Source organism: Ursus maritimus, unplaced genomic scaffold (assembly GCF_017311325.1).
Source record: "Ursus maritimus isolate PB19 unplaced genomic scaffold, ASM1731132v1 scaffold_19, whole genome shotgun sequence".
In the NCBI taxonomy this organism is placed as follows: Eukaryota; Metazoa; Chordata; class Mammalia; order Carnivora; family Ursidae; genus Ursus; species Ursus maritimus.
The window spans coordinates 23906111-23926061 of NW_024424341.1; the positions used below are offsets into that span (position 1 = coordinate 23906111).

A 19951-nucleotide genomic window follows, 5' to 3' on the forward strand; every position below is an offset into this window, starting at 1 on the left:
CAGGGATCACTAAACTACAGCCCTGAGGCCAAATCTAGCCTGTTGTGTACTTTTGCACAGCATATAAGCAAGAATGATTTTCACATTTTTAAATGGTTGAGGGGCACCTGGCTGGCTCAGTCAATAGAGTGTGCATCTCTTGATCTTGGGGTTGTCAGTTCGAGCCCCACTTTGGGTGTAGAGATTACTTAAAAAAATAAAATAAAATCTATATGGTTGAGGGGGGAGAAGCAAAATAATAATCTTTTGCGATATGGTAAGACTATGAAATGCAAATTTCAGTGTCCATAAATAAAGTTTTATTGAAACAGTCATGCTTATTTGCTTATTTAGTAGTCTGTGGCCACTTTTGCATCAAAATGACAAAGTTGAGTAGTTACCCAGAAATTGTATGGCCCTCAAAGCCAAAAGTATTTCATCTTTGACTCTACAGAAAAAGCCTGCTCACCTCTATTCTAAGGTAACCATTATCCCAGCACATAAATCTGTTTCTTTGACAGCCCTTCACTACTTTCTTTTCAGTGGGTCTCTTTGGAAGTGACTCATCTTTCCAGATCATTCTTAAATCCTTTTCCTCCCCAACTTTAAACAGCAGAAATAACCTTTTGTAATTAGTTCTCTTTAAATATATTTGAGTAGATACTGCATTTCTTTTCTGAAAATCACCAGCTTCGAGAATCATTGGCTCAGAAGGTACAAGATGCCATTGCCTTTCTTCGAAGATGACAATATTAACTGTACATGAATGCTCCAGCGTTTTCTTCTGCTGTTTTTATTTTCAGTGTCTTCATACTTCTGTCTTCTCATGTCACTCCCCTGTTCCTATTTAGAGCAAATTAAAGCATTAATTTGGATCATAAAGTGTGTATGTGAAAGGATACAGGACAGAGAAGCACCTGATTCTCTCCTTTCTTTGCAAATCTTGAAATAGATTCTTGCATTCATTTTGACTTATGGGCTTACAAGAGAGTACATCAACAATCTAAATGAAATACAGTATTCCCTTTGGAAACAAATTGTAACTTAATTTTCCTTTTGTTTGACCTGATTTCATAGCACTTGAGGAATGTTCTGTTAATAATTTAAACATGAACTTATATTCTCAGGCCACAGGTTTCCTGATTTGTGTTTGTCAATATTATGAGGCTAACCAACACTTGGGCATGTTTTAACGAGTTTGAACATTTATGTAGCAAATTAAATTAATTAAGCCAGTAGAATGGTCTTAATACTTTCATCATTACAAAATTGTAAAGAGCGTCTCCTTCATTTAAAATATCGAGTTTTTTCTTCTTTCATCTTTTAAAATAACTTATCATAAACCTGGAACTTTTCCTTCCTTGTGATCACATTTCTGTGCTTTACTTTGTTAATTCCGCCCTTCAAGAAAGAAAATCCCACCACATTTCTGAAGTCAGTTACTGTCTCAGGCACACTTTTCCGGAGAACTACCCTATTTGTCTTGTCAGTAACACACAGGGGTGGAGTCAGTATTGCAGATTTTCCTTGCAGGGTGACTTTGTGTAAACTGATAGTTTATATACTGATTAAACCAATCTTGAAGTTCAATGAGCTGATGAAATAGAATGAGTAATCTAGTTAATTCCTAACGATAGAAGTCTTGGCATCCCCTATTTCAAACTTTCTTTGTTTCCGTTTTACTTTAGTTCATTGAGTTGCCAAAAATCCATTGGTACAAAGCATTTCCTGTGCATTGTTTCACTTTGCCCCAAAGATATTTATCTGTGGTTCTTATTTGCACATCACTTTGTCATTTGAAGACAAGGAAAGAAAAACGTCCTTGTGCAGGTCAAAGTGTGAGGTAGTGTCTCTACTTCTTCTCCCAGTGCCTTCACTTAACTCTTTTTCCCTTCTCCCCTTCCACTTAAAACGTCCCTCTCCAGGTCCCTACCCAGGCTTGACCATCAGTGGAAAGTAATCAAATTTCAGAAATTATCCCACCATCAAATCTTTCTTGTTCCTTCCCAGTTTGTAAAAAAGAGGTGGAGGGTATATTAATATTTACTAAGGGGTGGATGGCAGCCTCCTGTTGTGCTGCCCTTCTTGGGATGATTTTGCGTTTTTAATAAGGAGGCTGTGTAGTCCAAAGAAATGAAGTTCTAATGCTTAAGTGGACTCCGAGGCACTACAGTTTGCTAATAGAAGAACTGTTCGGAGACAAGAAGATCTCTCTGTCTCTCTAAAACATGCCTGGGAGGTCACTTGCAACAACAAGTCTGTTTTAATTTAATAACTTGTCGCACAGGGGTCTTCCTCTGGTTACATGTAAGCCTGTCAAAGTCTGTCTACATTCAATTTGCATGTAAACTATCCCTGCTTATGTGGGCTGTGTGATGAGGTACGATGAAACTAGACCCAAAAAAGGGAGGGCTAAGAACCCCAGAAATCTTTGCTAACCTACTCATAGCTCAGGGTCATGTCTTGGTTACATTACCTTAAAAAGGATAACAGTATGAATGAAAAACCAGAAGCAACAGATCAACAATTAGCCTTAGGGAGAAATGTGGGTCCTGACATGTAGACACCAGTAGGGGGAAATGTATCCAGGGACTAGCCAGCATTCTTGCCCAGTGACTATTGTGACCTGCCTCCCTGGCAAGCCCTATCAAGACTAGACGGTGGCTTTGGCTCCAGCACGCTGCAGTGCCCTAATAATGTGCATCAAGTTTAGGGGTTCAGCAGCTTTCACAAAGTTGTTTGTCAGTCATCTCCTACTGTTAGGAAATCGGAAGTGTTCCGTTCTTTCCACCTTGAAGATGGGAAAGAAGAGGGGAATTTTTTTTTGTTCTTCTCTAGAGGCTAGAATTAATAGGATTCCTGCCACTATACAAGACAATAAAGTGACAAGTCTGGTGTTTGCCCATGGACCAGAGGAACTTATCCCCGTTACACCCTATTGCTTATGCACTGTTTTAAGGACTAAGTCCCTGGCTTCTCTTCTGCCTATGCTTTATAAGGTTAAACAGAGAAAGAGAAAAATTGCAAGGACTGAAATGTCAGAGATGCAGGGGGGAATCAGTTGGCCACATTTGTGTCCTTTGTTTCAGAACGGAAGTTCCTGCTGATCTTAATGGAGAGCCAAGTAAATGTCCTGATGGCAGTAGAAAAAGCCCTCTGCCTGGAGACAGGAGCCTGGTTTTGAAAACTTGTCTGTTCTTCAGTAGCTGCGTGACCTGGGATTAGCCTGTTTTCAACTTTTCTTTCCTTGTTTGTAATACAGAGTTAATAGGATTTTTTTTCTACCTACCTCAAATTCTGGTGAGCCAACAAGATAGTAGGCACACAGGGCTTTGCAGATGAAGAGGCTTGCAAGTACAACACTGTTTTATTCCAAGGCATTTTGTATCTGTAGCTGCAAAATTGTTCTTCACTAAAATCTCTCCCCTGTTCACAAAGGGCTATGTGGGGGAAGGAAACTGAAATCAGAAAAGAGATGATTTCCCCAGAGCTGCAGGGGTAATTCAAGGCTGAAAGGTAATTGTTGTTAATAGATCAAAATTTACCTATAAGTTTTTTTAATGATGAATTTCATCAAAAATTAATTGCATTTAAATTATTTAATTCTCTAAATGCTTTTGGAGGGGAAATCCTGCCTGTCAGGATCTGCCCTGTCAATCGGATCTCCTTCTGACCTTGACAGAAATTATGATCTCTGCTGACTCTGGTCCACACATAGCAATAACTTGTATGCATGAGGTGTTACAAGCAACTGGTAGTTCCCCGCTGTCGTCCTTTCATTAGTGAAGTAGAGTTCTGGGTTCTGAAATGAAAGAAAAATGAACAGATGTTAAGGAAGAGATAATAGGGTACATGAACAGAATTAGATTTCTCTTTTGTCTCCTCTTTCCTCACTGACTGGATCAGCAGCAATATTTCTGGGAGGGCATGTGGCTGTCCATGATGTTACCCCTAAGGATCACTTTTGTTCCAGAATAAATGGGAATTCAAGATGAGAGGAAAGTAGTTTCTCTCTATCCTTTTTTGGTAACTAATTTAGTGAAAAAAAATTTTTTTAAGGTCTTATTTATTTATTTGAGAGAGAGAGAGCACGAGAGGAGGGAAGGTCAGAGGGAGAAGCAGACCCTGCACCAAGCAGGGAGCCCCACGTGGGATTTGATCCTGGGACTTTGGGATCATGACCTGAGCTGAAGGCAGTTGCTTAACTGACTGAGCCACCCAGGTGCCCTAATTTAGTGAAATTAAGTGTGTATTGTATCATTTAACTGTCTTGCACCTTTACTTTTTTTTTTCTCCCCAAAAATCTAATACAAAAACTGAAAGTACGGAAAGTACCATCTTGGAGAGAGGAAGAACATACTTGAACTGGTTGGATTACAGAGGGGGATTTAAACACTGTAATTGAGATCTGGGAGCTTGTAAAGATAAGATTAAGATTCAAAGATATGCACAAAAAGACCCTTCTCTATCTCCACTTGAGTCCAGTCCATACAGGGAAGGGAAATAAAAAGCAGAAGAGATTTGATTTAGACAAAATAAAAAGGCTGGAGCACAAAGGTTTTTAAATATTTGCAGGAGGTCTTAACTCTCTTTGGGTTAATGTTTGTCAAATGTGGTTTGGCACAGCCATACCTTGAGATGGGATATGGGACCAAATGGCTAACTATATACAAGGACCTCTAGGTTTAAATCTTCAATATTTTTCTTGCCTCTTTTAAGAGACTTTTGAATTACACTAAATATTAAAAAAAAAAAACAACTGATGCAGTGAAAGTTAATTTAGAAGGTTTTTAAAAAATGTCACTCCTTAAACTGCCAGCTCTGAAGTAGTAAAGACTGAAATTGTATTGGCACCATCTTTTACTGACAAATACGGAAGCAAATTGCTGGCAGAAGCAATGCCATTCACAAAGGAGAGAAAGCTCTGGGTTCTGCTTCATTGGTGGTCAAGGTCAGGATCTGGTTTCTGTAGTGGGCATATCATCAAAGAATCCGGGTCTCCTGCCTCATGTTTGAGGGGAGCAGGCATTGTGATTTGTCCGTGGAATTCCCCGCGATTTGGTCTCTTAGCTTTTAGAAGGCAGAAGTATGTTTTATATCCGATTCTTCTTATATATACCTCTTCTCTTCTAGTATGTGAAGATTTTTATATGTTCTTTTTTCCAGCTTTATTGTAAAATAGATTCTCTAGTCCTCCTACCCCTCCTACATTCCAAAACTTGCTTTTTAAAAAAGCAGCTTTATTGAGATATAATTCATATACCATACCATGCACCCATTTACAGCGTACAGTTCAGAATTTTTTGTGCGTGTTCACAAGGTTGTGAACCAACACCACAATCAATTTTAGGACATTTCATTACCCCAAAAGAAATTCTATACCCATTACAGTCAGGCAATCAAAATGTACTTTGTGTCTCTAAGGATTTACTTATTGTGGTCATTTCCATTTCCATGTTTTTCCATGTTTTTTTGTGTGGCTGTGTTCTTTCACTTAATGTTTTCAGAATTCATCTATGGTGCAGCATGTATCAGAACCTCATTCCTCTTTACTGACAAATAATATTCCACTGAATGTATATACCATATTTTTAAATTAGCTATACCAGGTGACTGTAACAAAGGGCATCTGCTAGGTGAATATGACCAGAAATAGGCAGGGTCACATCCTGGGGGGCATGAAGTTAAGGATTTGAACAGTAGGGAACTGCTAATGCAAAATGTTTCAACCACTTGGAAAGCCAGTTTGGCAGTTTCATATAAAACTAAACATATTCTTACCATATAATCCAGCAATCATGCTCCTTAGTATTTACCCAAATGAGCTGAAAACGTATATCTGCACAAAAACTTGCCTGTGTATGTTTATAGCAGCTTAATTCATAATTGCCAAAACTTGGAAGCATCCAAGATGTCCTTCAGTAGGTGATTGGATAAATAGATTGTGGTATACCCAGACAGTGGAATTTTTTCAGCATATAAAAGAAATGAGTGATCAAGCCATGAAAAGACATGGAGAAACCTTAAGAGCCTATTACTAAGTGAAAGAAGCCAAGTCTACATTCTGTATGATATTGTTGGAACAATAGGACATTCTGGAAAAGGCAAAACTATGGAGACAGTAAGATCAGTAGTCGCCAGGGGTTAGCCCAGAAGGAGAGATGAATAGGCAGAGCACAGAGGATCTTTAGGTCAGTGAAGCTCTTCTGTATGATACTATAATGCTGGATACATGTCGTATACATTTGTCAACCCATGCAGTATACATCACCAGAGCGAACCTTAATGTAAACTCTGGGCTTTAGGTGATAATGCTGTGTTCATATCGATCCATCAGTTGAAACAAATGTCTGGGTCTGGTGCAGGATGTTGCTAGTGGGGGAGTCTGGGGAAAGAGAGGGGAAGGGAGTATATGGGAACTTTGTACTTTCTGTCCAATGTTGCTGTGAACCTAAAACTGCTCTTAAAAATAGTCTATTAAAATGGGGGTGGGAGGCACCTGGCTGACTGACTCGGTGGAATGCAACTCTTGATCTCAAGGTCATAAGGCCAAGCCCCACGTTGGGCTCCACACTGGGAGTGGAGCCTACTTAAAAAAAAAAAGAAGAACTAAATCTACTTCATCTCTCAATCTCTAGTGCCCTGTGGAATCCCTTGCCCATAATAGTACATATTAAATGTTTTCATTAAATTGGCTAGTTGGAAGGGCAGTTCTCTAACTGAAGCTTGGAGATTAAATTCTGATATATTTCAGGGGTCTGTGAATTTTCTAAAAGAATTTTTAAAAAAGGATTTTTTAAATGTTGCATTTTCATCTTACTGATAATTTTGAATCACCTGGATTCACATTATAATCAAGTCGCACTGCACAATTTCAGTGCCCATGTTTGTGTTTGAGAAACATTGGACTAAAACATCACTCAGAGTGCACCTAAACTTCTGATTACAGAGGAGTGCAGGCTGTAAGTGATCATTCATTCTTTGAAAAATATAACTGGTTTTACTCAGCCACAGCTTAACCAGCAGGATAGGATATTTCTTAGTTACTTCCTATTGGTAGATAGAGTACTTAGGAATGGTTTTATCTGTGTTCATTTCTATGCCTCCACAATTTTTTTTTTTTAATTAAAGGAAAAGGACAGAAGGGAGGAAGGAAAGAAGAAATAGAGGAGTCCCCAGACATTAATAATGGAGTTTTAATAGGCTAGTGTAAGGATTTGGCTAAGGGTGGCATTTTCTTTCTCGCTCACGTTTTCTCAATTTCACTTTTAGGACCTGTTTCAGTTAACTAGGGGAATAGTTGAGCCCTTGAAATCAGCTGGTCCTCTGGCTCCAGAAGTGATTGTGTTAATTCAGAGTTGATAGCGTTCTTCCACGACATAAGTGTCTCTTGTTGCAAGTCATCTCAGCTCTTCTGTGAAAGAAGATGGGATCTCATAAATGAATCTGTCAGTGTGGACTTGAAAGTTCCATTGAAAAGCTTGATAAAAATCTTCCAAATCCTAATATATGAAAAGAATCTTTTCACATAGATGATAATTGATACAAGTAAGTCATAGGCCGGTAAAAAAAATTTTCTTCTTTCTTTTCACTATGCAGTTGATTTTTCACCTTCCAAAGCAACTCGTTTTTATAAGTTTGTTCAGACCAATCTAGATCCTTCACTTGCTTCCTTGAACACACAGCTGTGTGCTTCTCAGTAAGGTTGATTATTGCTGATTTCCTGAGAAGAGTATGGAAATGCAAATAGCCAGGTGTTGTCATCATCTTTGCACAAAGTAGAAGTCATTAGAGCTGAACTAAGAAAACCTCTCTGACTAGCATCTACTTGAGTAAATTTTTTTTTTTAAAGATTTTATTTATTTATTCGACAGTGTTAGAGACAGCCAGCGAGAGAGGGAACACAAGCAGGGGGAGTGGGAGAGGAAGAAGCAGGCTCATAGCAGAGGAGCCTGTGTGGGGCTCGATCCCACAACGCCAGGATCACACCCTGAGCCGAAGGCAGACGCTCAACCGCTGTGCCACCCAGGCGCCCCCTACTTGAGTAAATTTTTAAAAGTGAGGTTGGATTTACTGTGTTCATTTCCCTGAAGCCATTCAGAAATGGCTGAGGAAAAGATGATGGTCTCTCTAATTTCAGTCCTCATGGGTAGCTAGCTCTTAGTCTAAATATTGTACTCCATGGTGAGTACTTTCTGAATATGGGGGTGAGGAGATTCAGAAATCAATACCATTTTTTGGTAAAAGCCATATAATAAGCATCTTTTTAAGGGGACAACCTAACAGGATGGTAATGAATGTTTGCTATTGTCAGGGGGCAGGTATATGCTATCTTAACGACAAAAGGTGAATTAGGATTTTGGAATCTTGTGGTTCAAATAAGTTTCAATTGAAGCAACAAGAACATCTCATCTGGATAAAGAAGAATAAAAAAACAAAACCAATAACACAAAAAGCAACAAAAAAACCAAACCCTAAACCCAGCCCCTCCCAGATGGGATAATTGAGACTTTGTTGCTTAATCAGAAACTAAGGAATAGTAGCAGGTGTCCCAGAGCCCAAGGTTTTGGTTCCTAATAAAATGGGTTAGTCAATAGTTGCGAAATACACTCAGCATATAACCCCTTCACATGAACTACTACTGTAAATAGTTACTCACCTTTTTTTTTTAATAGGTTGGCAGATGTATAAGGATGACTAAGCTCTTTGGGAAAGTCATATATATATATATATAGTGATATAAGAGTCATGCCGTGTACTACACTTTTGTCCCAATTAAAATTGCAATTAGAAGAAAGAAAATTATTGGGCTTAATTTTTTTATTTTGTTACGAAATTGGTTTTCAACACTTTAAAAACCATATACTGTCTTAAGTTCCTTTGTTTTGGCAAATCTAATTTTTCTGCCTTTGTATTGATAGACATTGAACTGACATAGAAATGCTCTACAATTTTTTTTAAGTTTATTTTTTTAGTAATCTCTGTACCCAACATGGGGCTTGAACTCACGACCCCAAGATCAAGAATTGCATGCTCTTCCAACTGAGCCAGGCAGGCGCCCCAAAGTGCTCTATAATTTTAAAGAACATTCCAGTTTTCATATTATATGTTAGAATACTTTTGGCTGCAGATAACAGAAACTCCCAACTCAACAGGCTTAAACAGTAAGGAATGAATCATTGCACAAAACAAAGAGTCCAGGACTGGTTAATTTTTTGGCTTCTTGAGATCATTCAAGACCCAGATTCCTTTCATTTTTCTGCTTTGCCAGCCTCAGCTATTGACTTCACCCTCTGGTCCTTCATGGTTTCGAGTTGGCTGCAGTAACTCTAAGGTGTTATCATAGCAGAGGTTATATGTCTTCGGCAGATTTTCCTTCACACCTCATTATTCAGACTAGGTCACATGCCCATATATAAACCAGTTAAGGCAAGGGGATGTGTCTACCATGATTCATTTAGACCCTTGAAGACGTTAGCCTGAATCACATGGGTGATGGTTGGGGCAGGGGGGATGGTGGATATGTGAACAAAATTAGAGTGCTATTTGCAAGGAAGAATGGGAGAGTGCCAATGTGATGTGCATAATAAAATGTGACATATAGGGATCCCTAAAGCTAAAATTAAGAACAATTTATGTAGGATCTTCAAAATCTCTGGCTGTGTCAGATTGCAGCCCTGGAAGCTATATTCTCTAACTACATGCATTCATTGTTCTACGTAGAAACCTGGTCAGGACTGACCCCCAGCCTGGAGACTAGAATCCAGTACAGTCTTGAGAAACTAACCACACAGCAGGGTAGGAGTTAAGGGGAGGGAGGATTAGTCAGGGGCAAGCAGTGGCCCCCAGGAAATGGGAGCAGAGATGTAGATCCATGAAGAAGAGCAGGATCTAGCAAGAGTGTGACAGACTGAGGCTGTGTGTGAGCTCTAAGGGAGATCAGGTTGCAGAGAACATGACGGCAGGGCACTTCGAGAAGCACAGAGCGGATACAGTGTTCCAGCTCTTCTAGCCCCAAACCTGACAACAAAGGAGCGAGTGGGCGCAGAGCCCGCTGATGGAGTACAGTGCAGGGCTCTTGAGATGCTGACCTTCCTCCTGGCTGCTCCTCTTGGGTCTTAGGTGCTCTTGGGGATGGGTTGGTGGAGATGCGGTTAAGTGGATGCTCATTTTGAAAGCAGGAATGAAGCTCAGGCAGGGCAGGAGTTTATATACATGGAACGTTAAAGTGTGGTTTTGCTAAGGTACTGGTATGTCCTTTTATGGCAGGTCAGGATAAGAAACAACTCTACAACATCTACACTGAGTATCAAACTTCTGTTGTCCACTTACTCTTCGCTGTCCCCCACAGTCTTCACGACTTGTTCCTTCAGGTCTTCTCTGAGAGCTTTTTCCTGAGCCCTCACCCTTGGCTCTCAGTCTCCCCCTCCCAGCCCCTACACACCTTCCTTATTCTTCCTCATAGCCCTTTCTGCTGCAGGAAAATTTATTTACCGTTTATTGTCTTTCTCCCCCACTAGAAGTAGGCTTCATGAAGGTGGGACCTTTACTTTCTTGCACATGTTTTATTACCTCCAGACTGAGAACAAACTTGGAGTAATGTAGGTACTCAGTTAAGATTTGCTGGATGAGGGGCGCCTCCCTGGCCCAGTGGATAGAGCAGGTGACTGACCTTTGATCTTGGGGTCGTGAGTTCGAGCCCCATGTTGGGGGCAGAGTTTCCTAAAAAAACAAAACAAAACAAAACAAAAAAATACTTAAAAACACAAAGCTAAGATTGGCTGGATGAATAAATGAGATACCTCTTGATGTTGTTCTTAAAATTTTCTCAAGGACTGTGTCTTTCTTGAGGCACCTGGGTGGCATAGTAGTTAAGCGTCTGCCTTCAGCTCAGGGCGTGATCCCGGTGTTCTGGGATCGAGCCCCACATCAGGCTCCTCCGCTGGGAACCTGTTTCTTCCTCTCCCACTCCCCCTGCTTGTGTTCCCTCTCTCGCTGGCTGTCTCTATCAAATAAATAAATAAAATCTTTAAAAAATAAATAAATAAAATACATAGAAATGTTTCTCTTTAAAAAAAAAAAAAAGGACTGTGTCTTTCTTGTTTATGATTGGATCCCCAAGCCTACTATATTGCTTAGCACATGGTTCCTTTTCTTTACCACTCATTTTTAACTCTAAACCCCTACGTTGGTAAACATTCACTTATTTGTTATCTGCTCTTACCTTTCATTCTGCAATTTCCCCTCTTTACGGATTTCCAAACTGTGCCTTCCTTCCCAAAAAGGAAATTTCATTCCTTTAACAGCAACAGCCTTCCTCAAGAAATGTAAATATGACTTCCTCCTTCCCAGTCTACTGAATCTCATTCCCCTGATGACTAAACCAAACGTGACTCATTAACTCATTGAGTCTTACAACTGGAAGGGGCCAGAGAGATGGGTCTTGTCTAAGTGCCTTATCTCTAGCTGGTCCAGAGAGGAGAAGCAGATTGCCCAAAGTCACACTGCTAATTGGTAGCAGGGCCAAAACTAAAACACACATCTCTCTCTCTTTTTTTTTTTATTTGAGAGAGAGAGAGAGAAAATGCAAGCAGGGGGAAGGGGAGAGGGAGAGGGAGAGAATCTCAAGCAGACTCCCCGCTGAGTGCGGAGCCCGACCCAGGGCTTGATCTCCTGACCCTGACGTCATGACCCAAGCTGAAATCAAGAGTCAGATGCTTAAGCAACTGAGCCACCCAGGCTCCCCCAGAGCACACATCTCTTAACTCTCACACTACAGAACAAGCAAGTTCCTTTCTTACTCCAGAAAGGAAAAGTACCACCACAAAAGAAGAAACACGTGTTTTCCTCTTAGTTGGAAATATCTTAAATACAATCAGTATATCATAGGAGTTAAGTGTCAAACTACCAAAGTTTGATCTTGGGTGTATTCACTCTGTGGACAAGATATTTACACCTTCTCTTCAGGGGCGCCTGGGTGGCTCAGTCGTTTAAGCATCTGCCTTCTGCTCAGGTCATGATCTCCAGGTTCTGGGATCAAGCCCCGCATCAGGCTCCTTGCTCAATGGGGAGTCTGCTGCTTCTTCTCCCTCTGCCCCTCCCTGCACCCCCACTCATGCTTGCTCGCCCTCAAATAAATAAATACAATCTTAAAAAAATAAACCTTCTCTTTTACTATATCCTTTCTATCCTTTTTCTGTACATTTGTATATTTCATACCCATATTTTCATTTGTATGTTCGGTTTGTTAATAGAGAAGGTGCATGTGTGCGTTTTAGGTACACAAATGGAATGATACCAGTTCTGTTAGTTCCTTTTGCTTTAATAGTGTCTTAAGGGACCTTTCCAGATTAGTGCATATAGTTCTTTTTAATGACTTTTAATGTTCTTTTTAATGACTGCATAGTATTCCATAATATGTATGTTTATTTAACCACTTCCATATTAATATTTAATTAAATTTTTCTCATTTTTCACTATTAGCAGTTCTGCAGTAGAAACTTTATGCAGATACCCTTCTGTATATATGTGGCTACCTCTTTAGGTTTGATATTCAGAAGTGCAAATGCTAGGTCTTAGAGTAGACACAAAGTCTCCTCTTTTCTGAAAATAGGCTATGGCTGAGTTACCACTGCTCAGTTTCTATAATACGTGTTCATGTTAACTGGGCAAGGGGTGAGTCTTTTGACTGCCTGTAGTATATTAGGAACTGGGGGCATTTTAGAGAATTCTCTCCTTCATCTTTAATCTTATATTGTATGGAAAATGCGTTGTGTTCTTGACCTTGAGGGAAAACAAAATCAAAACAAACCACCTCCTCCTCCCCATTCCAGCGTGACTGAGATTAGTGAAATTGGGCTCTCCAGGCAACCTCTGCTCAATTCTGTGATGGCATTTGGGCATTTACCACACAACACTGTAATTGTTGGTACTTAATCCATTTGTACCCACCACCTAAACTTTGGGCTTCTTAGAGGGTAAAGATTATGTTTATATATTTTATCCCTAGAACACTAGCATGATACCTAGCACGTAATTTTGTTTTGTTGAATAAAGTAATGAATTCAATTCAACGTTAGCATTTGTTGAGTAACTAGCACATACAAATGTTACTAAGAACTGATGGAAACAAAGTTTTACCCTCAAGGAATTTATAGTCTAACGAGAGAGGCTGCCAATATGTAGGAATCAAGGCATTAGTGACATGACTTGTGATTTAAGTTCAAAGAACTGTGGGATTTCCCAGGAGGACTAATAAAGGCCAACCAAGGAAGGTTTCATAAAGGATGTGTCATTTGAGCTGAGCCTGATAGGCCAAGTTGGTGATTTTTAGTGGTTTATCATTTCGATGATTAAGAATAGATGACTTTAAGCAATGCTTCAGAAACCATTTTGTCACCTTATTGATATCATGTAGCCTTAGGGCTACAAAAAAGCTAAAGGTGGAGTGTTACACTTGAGTTCTGGAACTAGAGCCTCAGAACGTAGATCAAGACAAAGCAGCTTTAGCTCTTGGCAGACCTGTGGAGGAAGAAGTTGGTTCCATATATAAAATGACAATTCTGAATGTCTTAGTGTGCTGTTTCTCCTTTCTTCAAATAAAACAGAAACCTTCCTGACCCCCCTTCCTTGACCAGCTGCCACCCTATTTCCTTGATCTGCTTTGCTGAAAAACTCCTTAGGTGATCTTTCCGTGTGCAGTTTTCGCATTGTCTTACGGTAATTTCTCTCATGCTCTCACCCCTGCCAGTCCATCAAAACTGTTCTTGTCAGGGTCAACTCATTGTCACTCAGTCTAATGGTCAATTATTAGTCTTCTTCCTACATGACATTGAATATTCTCCCAGAGCATGATTTCTAATGGTTCTGTAAGTACTTTGAAAGTATAAAACACCATACGGTATACCGTGATAGTATCATTATTCCTTCTTTAAGAAGAAAAAAAGATTTTATTTATTTATGTGAGAGAGCAAGAGAGAGGGAGAGAGAACATGAGCTGGGGGAGGGGCAGAGGGAGAAGGAGAGCCCAGAACCCTGGGATCATGACCTGAGTTGAAGGCAGATGCTTAACTGACTGAGCCACCCAGGTGCCCCTCATTATTCCTTCTTTAAGAACTTGAAAATTTGTTTTTAAAGATTTTGATTTCTTTCTTTCTTTCTTTTTTTTTCTGTAGGGGATATGGTCTCAAAATACAGAGAACCTCTGATCCACACCTTCCTGAGGGGAGCAAGAGATCCAGATAGTGTGCACAGGGCCAGCAGCTTATCGAACCTTGGAGAACTGTGCCAGAGGCTGGACTTCCTGTTGGGCTCCGTGGTTCATGAGGTGATACATGTTGATTCCTCTCTCTATAGCTTGTATTTTTTGTTTTTGGACCTATGATATAGCTGGGGATTGGGAGTCAGATGTGTGGTTTTTTCCCAGATCAGATAAGTCATTGAACCTCCCTTGGCCTCACTAATCTTGCATGTGTATTGAAAGTTATATTCATAAGAATTTTTTTATTGCAAGTGACAGGAAGTCACCTTTAATTTACCTTATGCATTAAAAGAGGATTTATTATAAAGATTTCAAGATAGCTAACAGAGTTGAAGATACCTCGAGCAAGAGCAGATGGAACTTAAACCTGGGTCTGTGGGCCATCTGTGAGTTTCATCTCTGTTCACAGAAAAATCTCAGGCAAATATTCTAATTGGCCCTCTTTGGTCAGAGGTGCCCTGTAATTCAGGGGGATGAGGTTATTTACCCACAAAGACTAATTAAGTTCCATGTTTTGTTCACCACTTTACACCCAGTACTTGGTACATAGTATGTAAAGGTTGAATGGGCAGCCAAAATAATAGCCCTACAGGATGTTGGCACTGGACAGTCCTGGTTTTAGGGTTTCTGAGTTGATGGAATGTGCATCTTGCTGTTGTCCTCTACGAACATCTTCCTCTAGCTTCTTAGATTTTATATTTGCCCTTGTGTTTATTTAGTCATCAGCATATTAACATATATCTTGACTACCTACTATATGCTAGGCACTCTGTTATTTAAAGATGATGCTGGACAGAAAAAGACCAGTTAATATGCGGCCAGGAGTCTTTATTACCAATGTCCTTGACTGTCTTAAACCTTTACTTGGAAGAAGGTGGCATGTAAATTACAAATATATAAATAAAACACAGTTTATATTATTTTTTTATTTGTGAGAGATCAGATTTCTCATATAGAGCACATAACTTTCCCCCAACAAAAACTTACAAAACTGTAATAATTCTGGCTTCTTTTCCAGTATTCAGTATGCTAAGGCTGACCATATTGAACAACAAATATTAAGAAGTTCTTAGTGAGAAGGAATTTTCTTTGATGTCTGGTGATTGTGTCTTGCGAATAAGCAGAGAAATACACTCATGTATATATCTATACACTTGAATTTATGGCATTTCCTGATTCCTGAGCTTTATAGGCTTTGTTTTATTGATAATAAAGGCTATTCATGTCCTTAAATTCCACCTTTGGACTTTGAAGAAATTTATCCATCAATCATTTCCTCTCCTTTAGCTCTTCCATGAGGGACACATCCCTGTGCCCAAGTTTTTGTACTTTTTTTTTTTTTAAGCTTTTATTTAAATTCCAGTTAACATACAGTGTAATATTAGTTTCAGGTGTAGAATTTAGTGATTCAGCACTTAGATACAACACCCGATGCTCATCACAGCAAGTGCCCTCCTTAATCCCCATCACCTATTTATGTATCTTTTTTTAAATAACTTAGAAATAACAGGGGTGCCTGGGTGGCTCAGTCATTAAGCATCCGGCTTTGGCTCAGGTCATGATCCCAGGTTCCTGGGATCGAGCCCTGCCTCGAGCCCCACATCAGGCTCCCTACTCCGCAGAGGCCTGCTTCTCCCTCTTCCACTCCCCCTGCTTGTGTTCCCTCTCTCGCTATCTCTCCCTGTCAAATAAATAAATCTTTTAAAAAATAAATAAATAAATAATAAATAAATAAATAATTATTGCCAACTTGAAATCTTAGAGTGTCTCATGTGTGTGAATCGTTGGGTACCTGATCTTCAGTGGTTTTGGATGGTGCTTAGCAAATCTCTTGTCCTTTAGTATATGATCTTGTAACACTTAAGGCATTTGCAGGTCTATTTTGTTGTATATCTAAAGATTTCAGCCTATTATAACTTCTCTGGATCAAATATTGAAGTGGCTCCCACATTTTTTCTCTGTTTACTCGGGTTCTTCACATGACTCAACCCAAACTGAACCGTAAACTGTGATCTGAACAAAACCCAAATATTATCATTATTATTATTTTTTATTTATTTTTTTTTTTTTTAGTGAGAGAGCGAGCATGGGGATGGGGAGAGGGGCAGAGGGAGAAGGAGAGAATCTTAAGCAGGCTCCATGCCCTCCATGAGCCTGACACAGGGCTCGATCTCAACGACCCTGAGGTCGTGACCTGAGCCAAAATCAAGAGTTGGACCCTTAACCAACTGAGCCACCCAGGCGCCCCTAAATATTACTATTTTTAATAACAGCTTCGTTGAGTTGGAAGTCACCTATTTAAAGGGTACAATTCAACGACTTTTAGTTTATTTACAGAGTTGTGCAAGCATCACAAAATTTTTAAAACATAGCTGTGAACAGAATAAAAACTTATCCCAGGGCACCTGGGTGGCTCAGTTGGTTAAGCATCTGCCTTCAGCTCAGGTCATGATCCCAGGGTCCTGGGGCTGAGCCCCACATCAGGCTCCCTGCTCAGTGGGTAGCCTGCTTCTCGCTCTCCCTCTTCTCCCCACCGCTCATGCTTTCTTTCTGTCTCTCTCTTCTCTCTCCCTCTCTCTCTCTCAATCACTGTCTCTTAAATAGATAGATAGATAGATAGATAGATAGATAGATAGATAGATTATCCCAGATCTCCTGGTGGATCAGCTCAGGTTTGACAGGATTCCATACATTTTCTAAAACCAGTGATCCCAAATGGTACCTGAACCTCATGATCTTCTATGAACCAAAAAAATGAGGCCATGTTTCTTTTTGAGTCCTAGGCTGTTCTTCCCTTTTTCTCTCTTAACGAAACTGTAGCATGCTGTAGCATGCTGGTGGCATATGATTTCCTATCAGGGCCTTAGAGAAATTTCTTGGTTTGATGGATTAGAAAAATTGAGCTAAAGCAGATTTTATAACATTCAAGAAGTGTCATCTCTCTGGAGACCCACCTGACCTGTTGAGAGAGAATGAAATTCCCAAGTGGGATGGGAATCAGTGAGGACCTAGCTCCACCACCTACTTACCTGCGTTCACTTGTGCACACGACTTAGACTCTGAACTCAGTTTCTTACTTACAAAATGGGGTTAGAGAAGCGTCTGGCTGGCTTAACGGTAGAGTGTGTGACTCTTGATCTCAGGATCGTTAGTTCAAGCCCCCTGGGCACGGAGAGGGTAGAGATTGCGAAGAGAAAAGGGGGGAAATTAAAATACCTACACTGCAGGATTGTTAACCAGGATCTAGAGACAACGTATATGTGAAAAATAAGAAAAAGTAGAGGAGGATGGGGTGGCCAGCATTGTAGAGTCAGGTGGAGGGGAGGTTGCAATGTGAAATAGAGTATTCAAGGTGAACCTCATTTGAAAAGGTGATATTTGAATAAAGATTTTTTTTTATTAAGGTTCTTCTTTAAGGAGCATTTTGGTCATTTGAAGGAGGCTGATGATGACAGTGCCAAGCATGGCAGCAAGGAAATGAGAGAACAGGGGTAACCAGCGTCCTTCAGATGTTCCCAGTTGTACATTTACCCAACACCTAGCAGTGTGCCAAGCCCTTTGTTAGAGGCCGAGGTTACAAAACTCTACAAGATAATGCCTTGCCTTTTAGGCATGGGTAACCTGGTAAAAGACACAGATGTCAATGCCTACAATTGCTGTCCTTTGTGGTAAGTGCTGTAGGAACACATTTTAGGAGCCCCTCAGTCAGGGTTGAGTGTTGACAAAGACGTGCTAGAGGAAGAGACTCTTGGACCCGAATCTTGAGGACAGGTAGAAATTGGGTAGCCGTAGAAGGTGTTTCAGCAGAGGGGACAGCTTGTGCAAAGGCACTGAGCTGTGGGACAGCCTGGCATGTTTGAAGAACTGTTGGAAGATCTGAAAGTCAGAAGTGAAGGGATGGGGTTGGGAGGATAGTTGGTGGCAGAGCTGAGGCAAGAGAGGCGGACAGGGGCTACATCATGAGGGGCTTATTAGCTTTACAGCTTCCTGGCTCCCAGCAAGAATCTGGGATTGCTTATTAAGCCTTCAGAAATGAAGCGTGAATAGGTAGTAGGCTGTTTGCTTACCATGGGTGCTAACACTTCCTTTTGTTTCTACCTCCACATTCATGTGAGGAGCTGCTATTCTGGGGGCACCTGCCTGGCCAGCCCCTGCCCCACTTCTTGAGACCTGGACTCCTTGAAACATGAATCCCAGGAGTGTTTATGATCACTAATAAGCTGGGAGCCCAATGAGGGCAGCGCCCGTCTTCATTTACCTGTGCATACCCCCTAGCACCTATCGCAGTGCTTGGCATATAGTGGGTGCTCAGACTTTGTTGATTAGTATTGAATGAAGAGGGGGGTAAGGCTTCTTTGGGAAGACTGGTTCCTACACGTTTTAAAAATAGTAATAATAGTAAGCACTTAATACTTCTCTGAGTACCTTGTATATGTCAACTGATCCAGTTCTCAAAAAGGAAACTGAGGCACAGAGAAATTAAATAAGTTGCCAAGGTCATACAGATAGGAAGTGTAGGGCTGGGATTTGAATGTACGCAGGTGGTTCCAGCATCCATGCTCTTAACCATGCTCTAGATTGTCTCCCAATAAATGTTTTCAGTTCATTTATAAGATTGCTTTTGTGCCAAAAAAAGAGATTGCTTTTGTGCCTTAGAAAGGAACAGTATTGCCATATAAGTAAAGCTACTGACAGGAAGGGTCATGCAGCTCCATTGCTTTTGGCAATGAAACTTCAGAAGGCAATATATTCCCTCTGATTTGAAAAACCAGGTGTTTCCATCCCACATAATTTCGTCTCTTCTTTTTAGATGTTCCTTCTTATGTAGCATCCCACGCTTGCCATGTCATCAGTGCCAAACCAGCTGCCTTGGGTGGACTACAAGTTTGAACATGGTTGGACACCTGACAGCCTTAGTATTTCAGCCACTGAGCCCTCATGTAGTCAGCCTGCTCTTGTCCATTCAAATGGAAAAAGTGGGATATTGGGCATGGTTCTTAAGTAGTTCTTCATTTATTTTGTTTACACATTCAACAGAAGTTTATTGAGCACTTACTCTGTGACAGTATGGGACTACAGCCAAGCTGTGTGCCAGATGGTGGGGATCCAGCTGTGAACACAACGAAGTTCCTTTCCTTATGTAGCTGATGTTCTAGAATGGAGAAGTGGGTAACAAGCAAGGAAGTAAACAAATCCTGTGTCAGATGGAGTGAGTGCTAAGGAAATAAATCTAGTGAGGGAAGGGGCACAAAGGGAGCTTGTTATGATGTGTGAACTTGGATGAACAGGAAAAGCTTCACTGATGAGTGACATTTGAGATAAGACCGGAAGGAAGCAAGGGGCTGATCCAGGCAGCTACCTGGGAAGAGAGCATTCTAGGTGCGGGGAGCTACAAGTACAGAAGCCCTGAGGCAGGTGCATGCTTGACATGCTACTGAACAGTAAGGCCAGTGTGTCAGAGAGGTGGTGGCAGTCTAAGTGGGGCTTTGTAAGGACTTTGGCTTTTATTTTGAGTGATTTGGGAAGGCAAAGCAGAAGAATGAAATGACCTAACTTACATTTATTTCTTTTTGAGAGAATATGTGTGCACATGTGCAGTGAGGGGAGGGGCAGGGAGGGAGAGAGAGAATCCCAAGCAGACTCCCCGCTGAGTGTGGAGCCCTATGCTGAGCTCAGTCCCACGACCCCGAGATCATGACCTGAGCCGAAATC

At 40.7% G+C, this 19951-nt stretch overlaps 1 protein-coding gene and 1 long non-coding RNA gene across 3 annotated transcripts in view; one reads left to right on the forward strand and one right to left on the reverse strand.

Annotated features, from left to right (window-relative positions):
• TANGO6 (transport and golgi organization 6 homolog) overlaps positions 1-19951 on the forward strand; it is a 176946-nt gene that overhangs the window by 119585 nt on the left and 37410 nt on the right. For both annotated transcript variants that reach the window (XM_040633505.1, XM_040633506.1), the window contains exon 16: positions 14154-14305. In XM_040633505.1, coding sequence (XP_040489439.1) covers positions 14154-14305 — 152 coding nt within the window. The remainder of the gene's footprint in view (positions 1-14153; positions 14306-19951) is intronic.
• On the reverse strand, positions 283-19829 carry LOC103673620. Its single transcript, XR_005835614.1, has 4 exons — positions 19296-19829; positions 3654-3781; positions 3269-3419; positions 283-822 (listed from the first exon to the last, which is right to left on the reverse strand). It is a non-coding gene; the product is annotated as an uncharacterized LOC103673620 (long non-coding RNA).